General features: G+C 44.6%; 1 protein-coding gene across 10 annotated transcripts in view; it reads right to left on the bottom strand.

The window, feature by feature from the left end:
* Positions 1 to 19,318, bottom strand: part of LOC147747713 (coagulation factor XIII B chain-like) — a 1,126,012-nt gene that overhangs the window by 516,697 nt on the left and 589,997 nt on the right. For 9 of the 10 annotated variants that reach the window (XM_086955075.1, XM_086955118.1, XM_086955080.1 and 6 more), the window contains one exon: positions 1,324 to 1,506. The exons of the other annotated variant lie outside the window; for it this stretch is intronic. In XM_086955075.1, the coding sequence (XP_086811201.1) occupies positions 1,324 to 1,506 (183 nt within the window). The remainder of the gene's footprint in view (positions 1 to 1,323; positions 1,507 to 19,318) is intronic. 10 annotated transcript variants of the gene reach the window in all.

Raw genomic sequence — 19,318 nt, 5'->3', positions numbered from 1 at the left:
TTGCTCCAGTTACTGCCTACTGTTTTGTCCGGGAGTCTAGGTCTGTCCTGATGTTGTAGGCGAAAGGAAAAAGGGACAAAGAAATGGTCTGACCAGATCACCGGGTAAGGTTCACTGATACAGATATCTGTCAGGTTCGTGCAAATCAGGTCAAGGATGTGTCCGGCTTTATGGGTCGGGTTGGAGACCAGCTGATGCTGTAATCTGGGGGAACAGCTAAATTCAAGGCAGGATTGGATTCGTCCCCCAACCAAGTCTCAGTTAAAAAAAGGAGATCCATTTGATCCTCTCAGTAACTCTGCACTTGCGAGAATCACCATTACAGACGTACGAATCCCCCATCCATTTTGGTTGTCTTCTTTTTGTTGTTTCTCCATCACTGGAGGTGTAAACACAAAAAGAGACAGTGGGAAGGACATTTTGTGGGTTAATAGTATATAAAGGAGGGATGACATTTCCCTTCTATCCTCGTGACTGAGGACCTCTCTACCCGCCTTGGACACCTGTGGTCCTGGAAATCTGTGGAACAAATTACTGCTACTTCTAGATGGGTTTCTGTTTATGTCACCTATTGGTTTTATATTGATTTCTGCATTTTTGTTTCTACGATTACTTGCCTGCCTGAAGAATCCTTCACGTTTTGTCTTTGCTGTTCCTTTTTTTAATGGATCTTCGAGTCTTCTAATTAAATATTACTTTCACCATTTCGACAGGGACCTTTCTTTGTATATGATAGAGTTATGTGACTTCAATTTAGCACAGCAGGACAGGAATATTTGTCCCCATTTATTGTGAGTAACTTCAATGCACGGATTAGAACTGGATCAGATCCATTGTTGGAATTCTGTGGAGCAGGGATTCACAAGAAGGTTGCTTGATGCTAAGAAAGACAAAGGCAGGATTGGCAGACAATGTTTTTTTATAGGTTATATAAATATGAAATGTCCCTATGGGATCTCTGCCACTAGCTACCAGTGTACTTCAATTAATGCCTCAAAGATTTAAATTAATTCCGATGGATTGTGGCTTCCTAAGCATGTGGCAAAAAAGCATCACCCATTCATACAGCCGTAATTCTGAATCCAGATTAAATTCACCCTCTTATGCATCATGTACTTTGCAACGTCTGAGAATTGTCATCACACAAATGTATTCATAAAGAAGCAGCTTTCAGCAAGGTACATTTTTTTCAACTAGTATTTTGGAGATGTTGGCATAAAACATGCTAACCACTTAATTTCAAAGCACTCTATTAACTGTTTAATTTACTCAAATCATGGCTTCCCATGGATGCGACCCAATTCGAACATGATAAGTAAATACCTAAACATTCTGGCAGCGCAGACCAAGCTCCATTCAGGCAGGTGACTTTGTTGTTTCCAAGTATCACATGGTAACTTTGGCACTTATATTCCACTGTGGATCCTGAAGGATAGGATGGCTTCGAGATGGCCATAATATCTCCATTAACAAGGGTTAGTACAGGACCACAGTTACTGCCTTCCTCTGAAATTAAACAAATAAATTACTTGTCATAAAAATGTCAGTCAAAATGTGAAATCAGGATTGAAAGGGGAAGGCAAACAAACTTTTGTATTTGTGGTAAAAAAAAATCCTTGACTTTAGCGATGTCTGAACATGTAGAAGCGTCACTTGGATGGAGGGTAGACTGTCTCTCTACAAGGCTGGTTCATCAAAACCAATGCACTTAACAAGAATTTGAACAATCAAAGAGCAAACATACACATAGCTGTATCATGATGCAGTTTACTTACTGCATCAGTGCAGATTGGGGACTGACTGACTGTGCGTGTCTCCAGTGCACACATTTGGTCGAAATATCTCCGAGCTAGTGTGTGTTTAGCCAACAACAAAGCTGGGAAACCTAGGAGATGATTTGCTTTTCGGTTTCCAAGCTCAACAGAGTTACTAGAGGTGCTCAAGAGGCCACAAAATAAAGAACAGACTTTTGTGCTGGCGCAGAACAGAAAATGACTGACAAGATAGGTCCCTAGATTTTCCTCACAGTATCAGATCAGGATGCAGTTCTACTAAATGTTGAGAAAATGAAGGGATACAATATAATTGCTAATCATAATCTTTTAAGCTAAATGTTGAGAGAATGAATGGCTTAAATTGAATTGCTAATCACAATATTTGACAGCCGTGCCCCATGCAGTTAAGTGCCGAAGTGCCGTGGGGCGGTGGGGCCGGGGGTGGGGGAGAGTATTTCGACGGACGATGTTGAGGAAAATGAAAAAAATAATACATTTTTCTCCTCATCGTTTGTACAAATGACCCTCCACCCGCCCACACCAACCTACTGCTCTTACCTGCATGGGCAGAAGCTGATCTTTGAAGGGCCAGGGGGCTGTATGGTGAGGGTATGCTCTCGTGCACAGGTGTGCACTAGGCATGGGCGGAAAATCCGTTTCGCTCGCGGATTTTGCGGATTTTCGGGAAATTCGCAATCCGCGAGATTCGCGAATCTCCCGCAAAATCCGCAAATCCGCGAGCAGCGGATTTTGCTCGCACTGCTCGCACTGTTCGCGTGAGTTCGCGTGAGTTCGCGCCCCGCGAATAAGTACAAAATTGCAGAAATACGATTTTAGCAAACTGAAAGTAACTACTTACCAGGTTCAAAAGTTCAGGCTCATCATTAGTAGCCATTTCCTGTAGTGCTTGCTGAGGGGCCCCTCCAGAGTTCAGTTGCCAGTTGCAACTATTATGTGACCCTGCTCTGAACCTCAGAATAGTTACACATATGCCACAAAGGTCCTGAATTACAGCTAAGGGAGACAAGCAGGAGCCAGGCTGGCAGTTCAAATCCATTAATCAGCCCCTAATTCATTATTGTCAGTTGGGGCAGGGCAGGTGTTGTAACTAATTTTGCAACAATGAAAGCACTTAGCAAGTGCAAAAGTTCACTAATCAGGAAGCACTAAGGAAGCAGGTGCCAGCTAAAAAAATATTCTGTGACACATTAATCAGCCCCAAATTAATTCAGGTCACTTGAGGCAGGGAAGGTGTGCTTGCGTTGCCACAATAATGTACACCGACTGGACAACCAGAGGGTGCTGTGATGAAACAGAGGGTGGCATGGGTGGGCCAGAGGGTGGCATGAGTAGTCAGAGAGTGGCAGTGGTGACAGAGAGTGGCAGTGATGAAGAAGAGTGTCCCAAACAGGCTGGACACGTAGAAACAACAAGTTCGCGAAACTTGCGACCCGACAGGTAAGTTCGCAATTTGCGACATTGTACAAAACCCTCGCGAACTGGCAGAAACCCGCGCAAACACACAAAAAAAAAAAATCCGCAAATTTGCGAGAATTCGCGGATTTTGCGGATTGCGAGTTCGCAAATCCGCAAAATTCGCGAACGCGAGATTCGCAAAATTCGCCCATGCTTAGTGTGCACCTGATTTTAACAACTGCACTTTCTAAAGCGCATACATTTAACGCTTGAGTTAGTACGTGTGTTTCAAACAGCACAGCTCAGAAAAAGAGCACAGCTCACAAACGGAGAGAGCAAATCACTGCTCATTGTTTCAGACCTGTGCTGTGTTTAGCGTGTGCGCTAAATCACAGAAATACTAAGTTTAATGTGTGTGCTCCGCAAAGTGCAATTGCATGAAAACAGGTGCACAGCTGTGCCTGGAGCGAATACACACATTCATGATACAGCCACAGGAGCTGTGCATATCATCCGGGGCGGAGCACAAACACAGAGGGCGTCAGTACATTTGTGATTTTTCCCAAAATTCACCCTGTCTTGCACATTAAATAGAAGATTTTTTAGTAAATATATGGGTTCAATCACTCAGAGAATCTCCGAGTTAGTGTATGACCTTTAGACAGATAAATGGAGGGGCAATAACTGCACTGGGTGTCAGAGCTGTACTATCCGCACGCAGCCCATACCCAAACGCTGCAAATATTTGGCTATATGCTCGTGCAATTTTGAGAACAAGAAACACAGAGATCCCATCTTCATCTGCACTCTGCACTGAACAGCACCATGGTAGGGCTACAAGTGCGCTCACGGACGCCCAGCTCTTCGCCTGTTTTAATACAACTGCACTGTATAAAACACGTACATTCAATTAGGAATGTCTCCAAGGTAGTGCACGAGCTGCCGACAGTGCATCTCGGAAACAATGAGCAGGGTTTGACTCTCTTTGTATCGTGGATAGATGTTGTCTTAAGTTCCTGCATTACCTCAAATAATTTCTAACTGTATGCAATTGCATGATGAAGGAGCACTGCTGTGCCGAGGGCGAGAACACATGTTTATGATACAGTCTCTGAAAACGTTCCTGGTTGCCCACAGAGGGGAAAACAGAAGCGGGACAGGGCCTTAGGTCCCAGGCTTCCTCGCGGCCGTCACAGCCGCCGACGCCCGCATCACGCGCCTGGGGGCGCTATAAAACCTTAGCAGGGCTCCCGCAGCACGGGAAGCCTTTAAAACTTTCCTGGTTGCTGGTCATTGCCGCCCACAGAGGGGAAAACAGAAGCGGGACAGGGCCATAGGTCCCAGGCTCCCTCGCGGCCCTCACAGCCGCCGACTCCCGCATCACGGGCCAGGAGGCGCTTTAAAATTTAAAACCTCAGCAGGGCTCCCGCAGTCCGAACCTGGACCAGGCTGGGCTGGGCCACCCCCCTTGATCCTTGAACCTGCGATTGGAAGTCATAACTGATCGGTAAGACTATTTTTAAGGAATTCTTGTGATTTTACCGTGATATAAGGATTTATCAAGCAAACAAGCGAAATGGGAAAAAGGAAATTGCCAGTAACTAACAAGGGGAAGCCAGCAGTAAGTTACAAGCATTTGCAATGCAGTAGGTCTCGCATTAGGAAAGTTTGAGCTATTAGTATTATAAATGACCATTTTTTTATTTATGTTTTGTTTTTGAAAATAGTGAAATTAATAGCTTTGTCATTTACAATGCCAATAGTTATAACTTTTGCAAATGTGACACCTATAGCATTTGTAATGCAATATGTGTAGTATTTACGTGACTTACCTGTATTGATATTATGTTATGTTATGTTATGTTACGTTATATTAATTTATTATGCGCGCAGATACTCCAGCCAAGGAGCGTCCCGGCGCAGAGACAAGGAGAAACATAACACAACAGGAAAAGAAGATGTAAAAGGGGCAGCTAAAACAAGAATGTTTTTATTGCCCTCCGGAAGGTCAGGAGATCCTCTAGCAGCCGGATTTCAAGAGGAAGGGAATTCCAAGCAGATGCAGCTTTTACGCTGAAAGAACGACCTCCCATGCGGCTGAGTCTAAATCTGGGGACTACAGCAAGGGCTTGGACCTGGGAGCGGAGGGTACGGGTGGGAACATAGAACGAGAGACAGCTAGACAAGATTTCAGGGCCTATACCTCTCAAGATCTTGAAGGTGAGACAAAGGACCTTAAAGAGAATACGCTTCCTTACTGGAAGCCAGTGTAGGGAGCGAAGGACATTTGCCACCGAGCAGAATCTGGGCAAGCCAACAATGGCTCTAGCCGCAGCATTCTGGACCCGCTGCAGGCGAGTTAACTCAGCCTGGTTGGCCCCGGCCAGGAGAGAGCTAGCGTAGTCCAGGCGAGAGATGATAGTTGCCTGGATCACCAACTGCCTGGTTGGGGCATCAAAGAATTTAAGTACAGGTCTTAAACCTCTCAGCAAACCGAAGCAGCAGGCAGCTGTTTTTTTGGTGTGCCCTACAAAGGTGAGGCCCGCGTCCAGCCAGACTCCCAGATTTTTCACCTCCGACACCGGGGTCGGAGTGGGTCCCAACTCTGGAGGCCACCATTGGTCACCCCACAGCTCCACTCCCCTGCCGACAACCATCACCTCAGTTTTAGTGGTGTTGAGCTGGAGACAGTTTCCTGTCAACCAGCTAGCCACTGCCTTCAGTCCAGACTGAAACCTAGGGGCCTCTTGCTCCGCGTCCCCGCTGAGAGTAACCGCCAGCTGTGTGTCGTCGGCATATGAGACCAAAGTTAGGCCCCACTGCCTAGCCACATCAGCCAGTGGTCTCACGTAAAGATTGAACAACGTGGGACTCAGCGAGGACCCCTGCGGAACCCCCATGGCCAGAGGTTGGAAATTGGACTTGAAGGGAGGAATAGCGACACAGAAGGAACGGTCGTCGAGGAAGGAGCGGAACCATTGCAACGCCTGGCCACCAATGCCGTTCTCCTCAAGCCGATGCAGGAGGATGCTGTGAGATACCGTGTCAAAGGCGGCGCTAAGGTCTAACAATATCAGCGCCGCCGTTTGACCAGCATCCAGCCTCGCACAGAGATGTTCCACCATCACAAGTAGAGCGGTCTCCGTGCTGTGTCCAGCACGGAAGCCATTTTGTGTGGGGTCGAGGGCATTGGTCCGGACTAGATGTTCTGACAGGGCCAGATTGACATGGGCCTCTGTGATCTTTGCCGGCCAGGGTAGCAACGAGATGGGACGGTAACTTTCAGGCTTAGACGGGTCCAAGGAGGGCTATTTGATAATTGGGGACACCACAGCCTGCTTCCACTTAGCTGGAACTACTCTCGATTCCAAGGAAAGGTTGACCAGGGAACGCACAACAGAGCGTCCCATAAAGGTCTGATCTCGAAAGAGAGCAGGTCTTACTGGGTCAGATGGAGATCCAGATTTAACTTGCAACGCAAGTTTGTCAAACCCATCCGAGGTAAGAGGGGGGAAGGAGAGCAGGGTAGTCTGACTATGGCTTTTAATTCCTTTAAATAAATAATACTTAAATAAAAGTTATTGTAATATATAATGGCAATAGCTTAAACTTTTGTAAATAACTTGTGTGAAGATTATGTTCATTGTATTTTATTGTGATGAAAATCCAAGAACAGAAGTGAAATATTAACATCTTTTTGTTACATTTGTAATAAAGCTTGAAACATTGAGAGAACATATTTGAACCAGTTGTTGAATGGTTGCACAGATTGATGCTGTGGTGACGCTGAGTGATGTTCTGATGGCAAACGAGTGATGCTGCGGCGTTCAGTGATGCTGTAGTAGTGCATCGTGATGTTGTGGTGCCACTGAGTGATGCTGTGGTGGTGCGGAGTGATGCTGTATGCTATGCTATGTTGTGATTTGCTATCCTATGTTTTGTTTTGTTATGCTATGCTATGTTTTACTATCCTGTGCTTTGATTTGTTATGCTATGCTATGCTGTGTTGTGTTATGCTATGCTATGTTTTGTTATGCTATGCTATGTTTTGCTATGCTATGCTTTCTAATGATATGCTATGTTTTGTTGTGTTATGCTATGCTTTGTTGTGTTTGGTATGCATTGCTATGTCTTGCCATGCTATTATATGTTTTGTTTTGCTATGCTATGATTTGTTGGGTTTTGTTAAGCTATGCTATGTTTTGTTGTGTTTTGCTATCTTATGCTATGTGTTGTTGTGTTTTGTTATGCTATGTTTTGTTATGTTATGCTATGTTTTGTTATGCTATGCAATGTTTTGTTTTGCTATGCTATGCTTTGTTTTGTTATGCTATGCTTTGTTTAGTTTTGCTATCCAATGCTTTGTTTTGTTATGCTATGCTATGTTTTGTTGTGTTTTATTATTCTGTTTTGTTATGCTATGCTATGTTTTGTTGTGTTTTATTATTCTATGCTTTGTTTGGCTATGCTATGTTTTGGTATGCTATGCTATGCTATTATATGTTTTGTTTTGCTATTTTTTTCGCTTTTTCTTTTGTCCTCATTCACGTTCATGGTTTCTAGCTGCCAGGCAACCAAAGAGGGTAGTATGGTATAGAGAGTACAGTCATGCTGCCTCAGTCAAGACTGGTAGGGAAGGCGAGCAGGAGATGGTAACGAGTTCCCAACAGCAACGACTGGCTCACATCGATCAAAACTCCTTGTTACCCAGATGGCAGATGTCATCCATTGAGCCAGTTACTATCATAGGTAATGCCAACAGGGAATCGGGCATTTGCAAAGGGAATAAGTCATGGCTACCTAATCATCGGACCTGGGGGAAAAAAAAAAAAAAACCCAGATTCAATGTGACCAATCCAACAAGTGCCAAAAGGCTCTTTTATCCTGTTTCCCAGCCCTGGCGAGGTCTAGTTTCGAGATTTGAAGGATTGAATTGCACTAGTCGTGAAATGTAGGGGTGGATGCATCCTTCCAATGCTTGCAGATTTCTCTGCGGGCGGCCAGAATAGAATAGAACAGTAGGTTATTGGCCGGACTACGAGTCAGGTGCCCGACTCCAAAGATGACGATGCGAAGGCCGATCACTACTTTAAAGCCCAAAGAAAATGAAAGTTTGCTGCTGATTGAGTCCCAAAAAGGCGCCAGATGAGGGCAATCAAAGAACATGTGCGTACCCGGAGCCTCTTTTAAACCACACCTTGCACAAGCCATAGGACCCCCCAGAGAAAACTTAGGCAACCTCTGTGGGGAATAGTATGCCCTATGCAGGGTGAAAAGATGGTTTCTACGAAGCCAGGCTGGTTTAACCAAGTCCCAGAGTACTTTGCAGGACATTAGCCACAGATTTTTCACATTCAGGCCTGGCATCGATTCTCCCCACAAGAGCTCTGGAAGGTGGAAGTTGCCATCGATCTCCTCCAGTATTGAATTGTACCACATAGAGATCTCTTTTTTTGCTGGTGGTTTATCTAACAGAAGAGATTCAAGTTCACAACCTTCCCCTAATGGCAAGTTAATTTGGCGTGTAGTTTGGTTGGTAACAGCTTGAGCCCAACTTGATATTTGCAGGTATTTAGACAAGTTGGGCCCCACCATGTTTAATAGATATTCCCAAGGAAGCAGAGTCCCTTCAAGGAACAAGTCTCCCCAGACTGATATTCCAGCCTCCCTTAACGGAAGTGCTAGTATGTCACACGCCCAACCTGGAGCCAAGGGTAGCTCCCATATTGGAGATCTGCTAGAATAATACCCCAAATTGATTGTAAATCTCATCTTTGCCCAGGTTCTTGCCAGGCCATGCAGCACCTTCAATTTTACCTTTTTTATAAATTTGGGATCACCAAACTTAGGCAGATAACCAGATTGACCGACACCTTCACAACTCAATAGAGCCAAAAACATACTGCCAATACCCTCATCTGTTGGTTTTTTAAGAAGCATGCGTGAGTGTGATAGTTGAAATGCCCACGCGTAAATCTGCAAATCTGGGCCCGCCAGCCCCCCCCCTTCTCCCTGCGGCGCCTGATTTTTTCCCAGGCTATCCTTGGACTTTTATTTTTCCAAAGAAATGAAGAAATTTCGCCCTGTAACTTAGCCAACAAGGAAGGGTAAAAAAAAAGTAGAATTGTGTTGAATAGAAAAGAAACCTTTGGCAGGATAGACATTTTTACGAGGTTCACTCTACCCAGCAAAGACAGGGGGAGGTGTTGCCAAGATCTCATTAGCTTACGACATTCTTTTGCGATTACTGCGAAATTCAAGGAGGCAATCTGAGTGATATCTTTAACGATGTTTAAGCCTAGATAACGCAGGCTTGCACTTGATTGTTCATTGAGTCCGCTGGCATCGTCGTTCCAAACCATAATCTCAGTCTTTGAGGCATTTACCTCGAATCCTGACACATCTCCGAATTCCAGGGCTAACTTAATGGCTGCAGGAAACGCGGTGCTGAATTCTGATGTCATTATCATGACATCGTCCGCGTAGAGGGCCACCCTCTTTTCCCACTCTCCATAGATAGAGGGCTTGATGGTATCATCCTCTCTTAATTTCTGCGCAAAGGGCTCAATGTAGAGGTCAAATAGCAGAGGGGATAGAGGGCAGCCCTGTCGTGTTCCTCTTGTAACTGCAAAGGGTTCAGACAGGGCCCCATTTACCAGTACAGAGGCAGTTGGACTATGGTACAGCAGCTCTACTGCTCTACGGTAGCCTTCACCCATGCTGAATTTGGTCAAGGCCCCCGACAGGAATTTCCAATTGACCCTGTCGAAGGCCTTGGTGGCGTCCAATGTGAGAATAGCCAATGGAATGGAGTCCTTAATCGCTATATCTATGGCGCCTATAAGATCGTAAGTAAGTTCATAAAGTTGGCGACCCCTAACAAAGCCCTTCTGGTTGGGATGTAAAGTATCAGGGGCAACCTGGCCCAGCCTGCTTGCTAAAAGGGATGCAAAGATTTTATAATCTGCATTCAACCACAGTTAGTAGCAGGTTTGCCTGGTTTCAAAATAAGCGTAATAGATGCGCTGTTCCAAGATGTTAGTGGAAGGGCCCCCTTCTGCAGTATTTGATTAAACAGGATGGCGAGGAAGGGAGATATTTCTACCACCAGATTTTTATAGATCTCGGCTGGCAAGCCATCTGGGCCTGCAGCCTTACCTCCCTTGCTGCCCTGAATAGCCAAAGCCACCTCGTCCTCAGTGATCTCCCTATCCAAGAGGGCACTTTGTTCAGGAGATAATGATGGTAAGGAGGCACCTTCTAACCATCTATCTACGCTGTCAGTAGTGATGTTCCTATCCTCCTGATATATGTTTTTAAAGAAATCCTTAAAGGCTGTTCTAATTTCTGAGTCTGAGGAGAGGGTGCCTTTGCTCGTTGTTACAGAGTCTATGATGTTACTTGCCTGGTCAGTTTTGGACTCCCAGGCCAGTAATTTGCCAGCCCCCTCCCCATATTCGAAATGGGATAACTTGCTTGCCTCCCATTTCTGGAGGATACGTTGATTCAGAACAGAAGCCAGTTTCTCTTTTAGGGCAAGCAAGTTTTTATGTAGCAATGAAAGATCGTGATTAGGAGCATTATAGCTCGTGTCTAATTCAGCTTGTGCTGCAAGTAGCTCATTTTCAATGGATACTATTTATGAGCATATTGTCTCCTTCGGAACACAACCTTATTCTTAATTACACCGCGAAGGAAGCACTTGTAAGCATCCCATACAATGCAAGGTTCCGCAGAGCCGATATTTACTTGCATAGACTCGCGGGTTTCAGATTTAATAGATGCAACGTCGTCTGGAGACCAGAGAAGGGATCAGTCGAAAGACCAAGATCTAGAAGAAGATGTATTTACTCCATAGAGATTCAAAGATACTGAAGAGTGGTCGGACAGATGCGAGGGCAGATAGCGGATGTTCTTTACCGATTCCACCAGGTTACGACTGAGTCGACCAGGTTACGACTGAATGTATTGATATTACAAATAACAATGGCTTTTAATTATTTTAAATAATTAATACTTAAATACAAGTTATTGTAATTTATAATGGCAATAGCTTAAACTTTTGTAAATAACTTGTGTGAAGATTATGTTCAGTGTATTTTATTGTGATGAAAATCCAAGAACAGAAGTGAAATATTAACATCTTTTTGTAACATTGGTAATAAAGCTTGAAACATTGAGAGAATATATTTGAACCAGGTGTTGAATGGTTGCACAGATTGATGCTGTGGTGACGCTGAGTGATGTTGTGATGGCGAACGAGTGATGCTGTGGCGTTCAGTGATGCTGTAGTACCGCATCGTGATGTTGTGGTGCCCCTGAGTGATGCCCTGGTGGTGCGGAGTGATGCTGTATGCTATGCTATGTTGTGTTTTGCTATCCTATGTTTTGTTATGCTATGCTATGTTTTGCTATCCTGTGCTTTGATTTGTTATGCTATGCTATGCTGTGTTTTGTTATGCTATGCTATGTTTTGTTATGCTATGCTATGTTTTGCTATGCTATGCTTTGTAATGATATACTATGTTTTGTTGTGTTATGCTTTGCTTTGTTGTGTTTGGTATGCTATGCTATGTTTTGCTATGCTATTATATGTTTTGTTTTTCTATGCTATGTTTTGTTGTGTTTTGTTAAGCTATGCTATGTTTTGTTGTGTTTTGCTATGTTTTGTTATGCTATCTGTTGTTGTGTTTTGTTATGCTATGTTTTGTTATGTTAAGCTATGTTTTGTTTTGCTATGCTATGCTTTGTTTCGTTATGCTATGCTTTGTTTAGTTTTGCTATCCTATGCTTTGTTTTGTTTTGCTATGCTATGTTTTGTTGTGTATTATTATTCTATGCTTTGTTTTGTTATGCTATGCTATGCTATGTTTTGTTGTGTTTGGTATGCTATGCTATGTTTTGCTATGCTATTATATGTTTTGTTTTGCTATGCTATGTTTTGTTGGGTTTTGTTAAGCTATGCTATGTTTTGGTGTGTTTTGCTATGTTTTGTTATACTACGTGTTGTGTTTTGTTATGCTATGTTTTGTTATGTTATGCTATGTTATGTTTTGCTATCCTATGCTTTGTTTTGTTATGCTATGCTATTTTTCGTTTGCTATCCGATGCTTTGTTTTGTTATGCTATGCTATGCTTTGTTGTGTTTTGTTATGCTATGTTTTGTTATGCTATGCTATGTTTTGTGTGTTTTATTATGCTATGCTTTGTTTTGCTATGCTATGTTTTGTTATGCTATGTTTTGTTGTGCAATGCTTTGTTATGCTATGTTTTGTTATGCTACGCTATGCTACCCTTTGTTTTATTATGCTATGCTATGTTGTGTTTTGTTGTGTTTTGCTATGTTTTGCTATGCTATGTTTTGGTATGTTATGCTTTGTTTTATTATGTTATGCTATGTTTTGTTCTTTTATGCTATGTTTTGTTCTGCTATGTTTCGTTGTGTTTTGTTATGCTATGCTGTTTTGTTATACTGTGCTATGTTTTGTTTTGCTATGCCTTGTTTCGTAATGCTATGTTATGTTATGCTATGCTATGTTGTGTTGTCTTTTGTTATGGTATTCTATGCTTTGTTGTGTTTTGCTAAGCTATGTTTTGTTTTGCTATGTTTTGTTTTGCTATCCTATGCTGGTGAGGGTGTGTGAAGGTGAGTGAGGGTGAGTAAGGATGTGTGAGGGTGTGTGAGGGTGAGGGGGTGTGAGGGTGAGAGGGTTGTAAGGGTGAGGGGGTGTGAGGGTGAGAGGGTTGTAAGGGTGAGGGGGTGTGAGGGTGAGGGTGTTAGGGTGAGTGAGGGTGTGTGATGGTGAGAGGGTGTGAGGGTGTGTGAGGGGTTGTGAGGGCCTGTGAGGGTGATGGGGGTAAGGGGGTGTGAGGGTGAGGGTATGTGAGGGTGAGGGGGTGTGAGGGTGAGTGAGGGTGTGTGAGGGTGAGGGGTGTGAGGGTGAGGGGGTGTGAGGGTGTGTGAGGGTGAGGGTGTGTAAGGGTGAGGGTATGTAAGGGTGAGGGGGTGTGAGAGTGTGTGTAGGTGGGGGTGTGTGAGGGTGAGGGTGTGTGAGGGTGAGGGTGTGTGAGGGTGAGGGTATGTGAGGGTGAGGGGGTGTGGGGGTGAGGGGCTGTTAGGGTGAGGGGGTGTGAGGGTGAGACGTGTGTGAGAGTGAGGGGGTGTGAGGGTGTGGGCTTGAGAGGGTGTGGGGGAGAGGGGGTGTGAGGTGAGGGTGAGGGGGTGTGAGGGTGTGAGGGTGAGGGGCTGTGAGGATGAGGGTGATGGGGTGAGGGTGATGGGGTGAGTGTGAGGGTGTGTGAAGGTGTGTGAGGGTGAGTGAGGGTGAGGGTGTGAGGGTGGGTGAGGGTGGGTGAGGGGGTGTGAGGGTGGGTGAGGGTGTCTGAGGGTGAGGGTGTGTGAGGGGGTGAGTGAGGGTGTGTGGGGGTGTGAGGGGGTGTGAGGGTGAGGGGGTGTGAGGGTGAGGGGGTGTGAGGGTGAGAGGGTGTGTGAGGGTGAGAGGGTGTTTGAGGGTGTGCGGGTGAGAGGGTGTGTGAGGGTGAGAGGGTTTGTGAGGGTGAGAGGTTGAGTGAGGGGTTGTGAGGGTGAGGGGGTGTGAGGGTAAGGGTGTGTGAGGGTAGGGTGTGTGAGGGTGAGGGTGTGAGGGTGTGAGGGTGAGGGTGTGTGAGGGTGAGGGGGTGAGGGGGTGTGGGGGTGTGAGGGTGAAGGGGTGTTATTGTGAGGGTGTGTGAGGGTGAGTGGGTGTGAGGGTAAAGGGTGGGGTTGTGAGGGTGAGGGTGTGAGGGTGATGGGGTGTGAGGGTGAGGTTGACGGGGTGAGGGTGACAGGGGTGAGGGTGTGTGAGGGGTTGTGAGGGAGGGTGAGGGGGTGTGAGGGAAGGTGAGGGTGTGTGAGGGTTAGGATGTGTGAGAGTGAGAGGGTGTGTGAGGGTGTGTGTGAGGATAAGGGTGTGATGGTGTGTGAGGGTGTGCGAGGGTGAGAGGGTGTGTAAGTGTGAGAGGGTGGGTGGGTGGGTGAGGGTGGGTGAGGGTGTGTGAGAGTGAGAGATCTAAAAAGTAAACATAACACTGTAGGGGAAAGTGCACAAACAGACACCCTTAACAGAATTTGAGCCTCAGCGTCGGCTGTAATTATTAGCAAATCCCTATCTAGTAATTAAAGATAAATAATTAAACAGCGATCTCAGAGGGGCGGTGGGGAGAGATAAAAAAAGAAACACGGTTGGGATGGGTAAGTGTAGCATCTGAAACAAATGATGCAGAGAATCGTGCGGTAGCCACAAATTAAACATAACACCGGAGAGGGAAGTGCTAAAACGGACGCCCTTAACAGGTTTGGAGCCTCGGCATTGGCTGTAATTATTAGCAAATCTCTATCTATTAAGTAAAAATAAATAAATAAACAGCGATCTCTGAGGGGCAGTGGAGAGAGACCAATAAAACAATTAAAAAAACAGACAGATGGGACGGGTAAGTGTAGCATCTGAAACAAATGATGCAGAGAATCGTGCCGATGTCCTGCTCGTCAGTAATTGACAAGGAGGAGTTTGTTAATGCAAGTTGGGCATGGCCTTGGATGGCACTGTGAGAGCTATACAGCCCATTTGTGGCACTAAATGTTGTGGTGTTTGTTAAGGGTTGGTGGAGAGGGACGTCTTGAACAATAGGCTGTTCTGTCTTCTCCTGAACTGTGCAGTAGACCGGTTACTTGTATATGGATTGGAGAGGAAGTCTCTGTGAAAACAATGACTAGCAAGGTTCTGACGAGGTGAAGCAGCACGACTGACTGCAGCATTATTCCTACTGTCTGCCATATGATTCAGTGGTTTATTTTAGGGAAACAGCATTCACATTAATATAATACTATAAAATAAAGGGGCATAGTCACAAAGGCAGTTTGGAGTATGTAAGTTAGTTCTCCTGTTTCACTTGTTCACTCTTTTATGACTCTGTGACAATCTACTCCGCACGACGCCACAGCATCTACGCCACTCTGCTATGCTCTACACCATTCCACAACACTCTAAGCCACTGCACTCTAGGACACTGTACTCATCTGTTGACACTGTACTCCACTTTACCCCACTCAACTCTACTACACTCGATTCCCTCCACGACACTCCACAACACTGTATGCTACTCTATGACACTCCACTCCTCTCCATGCCACTTAAATCTACTGTACGCCACTCCATAACACTCCACTTCACACCGCTCCACACTAACCTTTATCCATACTGAACAGCAGCCACTCTTGTGTACAACATTGCTGAAACATATTGGAAAACCTAATGGCTCTTGCACAGGCGAGAAATTCTGGCTTTGCCAATGCTTGTTTGTAATGCACATCAACCGTGGCCACACTATCAATGCTTACCGTACGTGAAATCACTCGACCATGTACAGTCGGAACAGTCCCACAGGCTGAATGCTGCATACTCATTCTTGCACATTCACAACCGGACCCTACAAAACTGGACCTCGCAACATGTGGTGACCATTTCTATAGTACTTTTCAGCCCACAGAGGGCAGACACATGCATGTGTGTGTGTATCTGATGGATGTTGATTTGTGTAATGCTAGAGAAAGGGTATGGAGATCCAGGAGCCAGGGAGCTGGTGATAGTTGTGGAAAAGCAACGTATACATACCATCATTCTCGGTTTAGGCACAAGGCTATTCATTTTTTGGGATACGAATGCTGTACTTCAACTTTCTCCCTCTTGTGGAACCCTTCACGTCAATGAAAGTCGATAAATAGGGCTTGGCGGGGCTGCCGGCTGCATTAAAGCCTTAAGGGGCAACGCCCGTTACTGCAGGCGCTCAAGTTATGCGTAGCAGTAACATTGTAGGAACACCTCTTTACACAAGCACACCTATTTCTAAAGCAGCCTATGCAGAGCATATTCACTAATACCGGTCCTCCCTTGTTACCATGTAAACAAATGATATTCATTCACGAGTACTTAAGCTCAGACCCTGTTCTCAGAGGACTCCGGCTACACGCGGCATTCCAGCCCTCGCCTTTGAACAAGTACCGCACTGTATGCACTGCAGCATTCCTTTAGCCCGTTTACACCCCATGGCTTTCTCTGGTCGAGTAATTGGATGGGGTTGTTTATCAAGAGTAGGGAGAGTGATCGGTTGATCAAGAGGGCACTAATTACCACTAAGAGAAGTGGAAGGTCCAGTCTCAGCTTGTGCCCACAAGTATGGGTCAGCAAAATGGGTTGCTGGACTGTTCCTTAAATTAGAAAGTGTGTGTATTTGGCGTGGCCGAAGGTGAAAGTGTAACAGCTTTGGGTTTCCATTTTGTTGGAAATATTTGCCTCACACACCCATATGGGTGTCATGCTTCATCATCGGCGTTGCTCCTCGTCGGGGAGGCGGTGCAATCCCCGACGGGCTCACCTCAGAGAGGGGCTCTTTGGCGTAGATCTTTTAAACCCAACTGCCTTTTGGTGAAGTGCGGGTATGTGGGTAGTTAGGAATGTAGAAAAACAACTACCTTTGTGTGGGGTCCGAGGGCTTGTTTACCGACACACCAGGTACATGCCCTGCTTAACCGTATACAACTACAAATAGTATCCGGGAGTCAATAAGCCAGTACAGAATCTACTTTGAAAAATAACGAAAAACCTCATTGTGTGCTGATTGGCATGACATGACTATGTGTCTTGCTGTGCACTAGTTCTCCTTTTTGGAAAAAAGTGCCCATCAGTTCCCGCCTGAATCCGCCCTACATCATCTGGGCTCTCCTTAACCAGGAGAAAGTAGTATTACTACCAGTATGGTTATGATAGTGTAACTATGGATAATATCCAAAGTGTACTAGTAGGACCGTCAGGATCTTGTTCTACGGGTAACCAATTTACAGTGCCAAAGTGAATGTGAAAAAAGTGATGTTAAAATTAGGTAGCTATTGAGTAGATGCATACATTTTATTCTGTTCCCTCAATGCTCCCAATGTTAAAATGTGAATAGGCTAACAGATTTAACAAAATATCTGTTGTTCAGTATGGTCAACATGTTTCAGCAAGTGTGATGTATATTATCACTGCTTCCTTCAGGACCTTGTTTTTAATGGCTACTGTATGAATCAATAAAGGAAAAATATCACCTGTATATTTTCGCTTTTATTCTGTCTTCTCCACTATTGTTGGTGAACAAAGAAAACAATTATTCGTGCAAGTGTGAAACAAAGTAGAAACTTGAACAGGCAAAATTCTTGAACCCTTGTTTGGGCCAAGACAACATTTATTTATTTACAAGATCGGTTATTTAATCACCATATCTTTGTGAAAGCAAAATGGCCAATTGTCTTACCTCAATTTAGTAGGAGGAAAAGCATCACCCCACCTGGCCGCTGCTCAGGTAAGAGGAGCACCGCTCTAGTAAAAACACAGATATTGATGCTTGAATTCACGCAGGTTATGCCACGTGTAAGTTATGACTCAATTACATATAGATAGATTACTCTATCTCATACTTATTAGGGGATTATCATGATTCACCTGTGCATGGTTTGTACAGGAATCTATAAGAGAATTTATTGTTTGTACTGTCATCCAAGGACACAGGTATTGCATTATATTGAAAGTGGTAAGAAGCACCAAGAAAGCCTTGTCACTAGATAAATTCTGTAGATATGTTGTGCGGATTACATGTCAAATTAGTGCTATGGTCAAAAGCCTATCTCGTGCTGACACCGGGTGATGATGCCCCAGGAATATTATTTGCACCAATCATTTCAAATGTACACACCTTGGTATGGTATGACTCTCTGCCGGGCACCACAAACTCGTGTTTAATTCTCACCTACGCTAAGAAGAACCGCGGTGGTGAGAATGTCAATGCGGCGCCCTGCTTTATCTCAAATGACTAGAGAGTTCATGTAGCTTGTAGCGTGTTTTTAGAAATGGCATATATTTACCGCGTTTGTTTGTGCGCTGCCTGTTTACACTCAATGAGAGCAGAATGACAAGTTTAGCCTTTAAATACGGCAAAGGTATGTCGCACATTGTCAGTACGGCGCCCTGCTGTATCTTAGATGACAGGAGAAATATTGCTGCTTGCCAAGTTTTGTTCGAAAACGGCATTGCTTTACCGCATCCGTTTGCGCACTGCCTATAACACTGAACAGGCACAGATCAGCTAAGTAGCCTCGAAATATGGCAAGGACATACCAAACATTGTCTCTAACGGAACAAGTAAAACTAAAATATATGCGAACACAGATTACATGCGGGTCTGCCGAACGCTGCATATAACGTTATGAAAAGAGACCAACAAGGATATTACGTCTCGTTATCTCCTACCTCCCTGTCGGTACTCCAAGCGTCCCTCTGTGCAATCTGGGGTGGCGCTGGAGATTTGGCGAGGTACCATTTTGTTCAATTTGCGGTCACGTGATCGAAATTACCTCGTGACTACTCCGAACTACAAACGTGCGTTGAAAACTTGGGAATTGTAGTTCAGTTGTAATTCGGTGTACAAAGGACTACTGAAAGTGCTTGGTGTGCATGGATGTTGTAGTTCTTGCTTCTCGATGTATATGTTTAATTGCTTTTTAAATTTAGAATGTGAAAAATGTACATACCAGACGCAGTGTGTCTAAGAGGTACAATTTCTTAGTGTATACAGAAGTGATGGTATAACGCACAACTTAAAAGTTAGAAAGTGAACCACACGCCATTCATATCATGCATGACTATGCAGTGTGTTTAATAATCGGGTTCTTATTTGATTGTCTTTGGACTACCAAAGGAGCTTAATGAGCATAAACGTACATGGAGGTTTAGTACTGTAACGACTGCATGATCTACAGAGGCATGGTGGTCTGACATTTTACTTATAAGTTGAACAAGATGCACACAATGAATGGCAGCGTAATGGATCTAACACTCTGAATCTGAGTTTTCTATGAAGACCCCGGGTGTCACTACATATTAAAGTTATAAGAGTTTTATTTAGATTCCAAGGTCTAAAAGCAATGCAGACCTAGGTAAATGTTTTAAACCCTTAAGTTGAGCTATGGTGAGTTATCTATGGAAGTTCTACCTTATTCTTATTACGCCTTTGTACACCGAATTACAACTGAACTACAATTCCCAAGTTTTCAACGCACG

The sequence above is a fragment of the Lissotriton vulgaris genome, chromosome 1_1 (assembly GCF_964263255.1).
Source record: "Lissotriton vulgaris chromosome 1_1, aLisVul1.2, whole genome shotgun sequence".
NCBI lineage: Eukaryota > Metazoa > Chordata > Amphibia > Caudata > Salamandridae > Lissotriton > Lissotriton vulgaris.
Note: the sequence above shows the minus strand (reverse complement) of the source record. Positions and strands in the feature narration are given on the sequence as shown.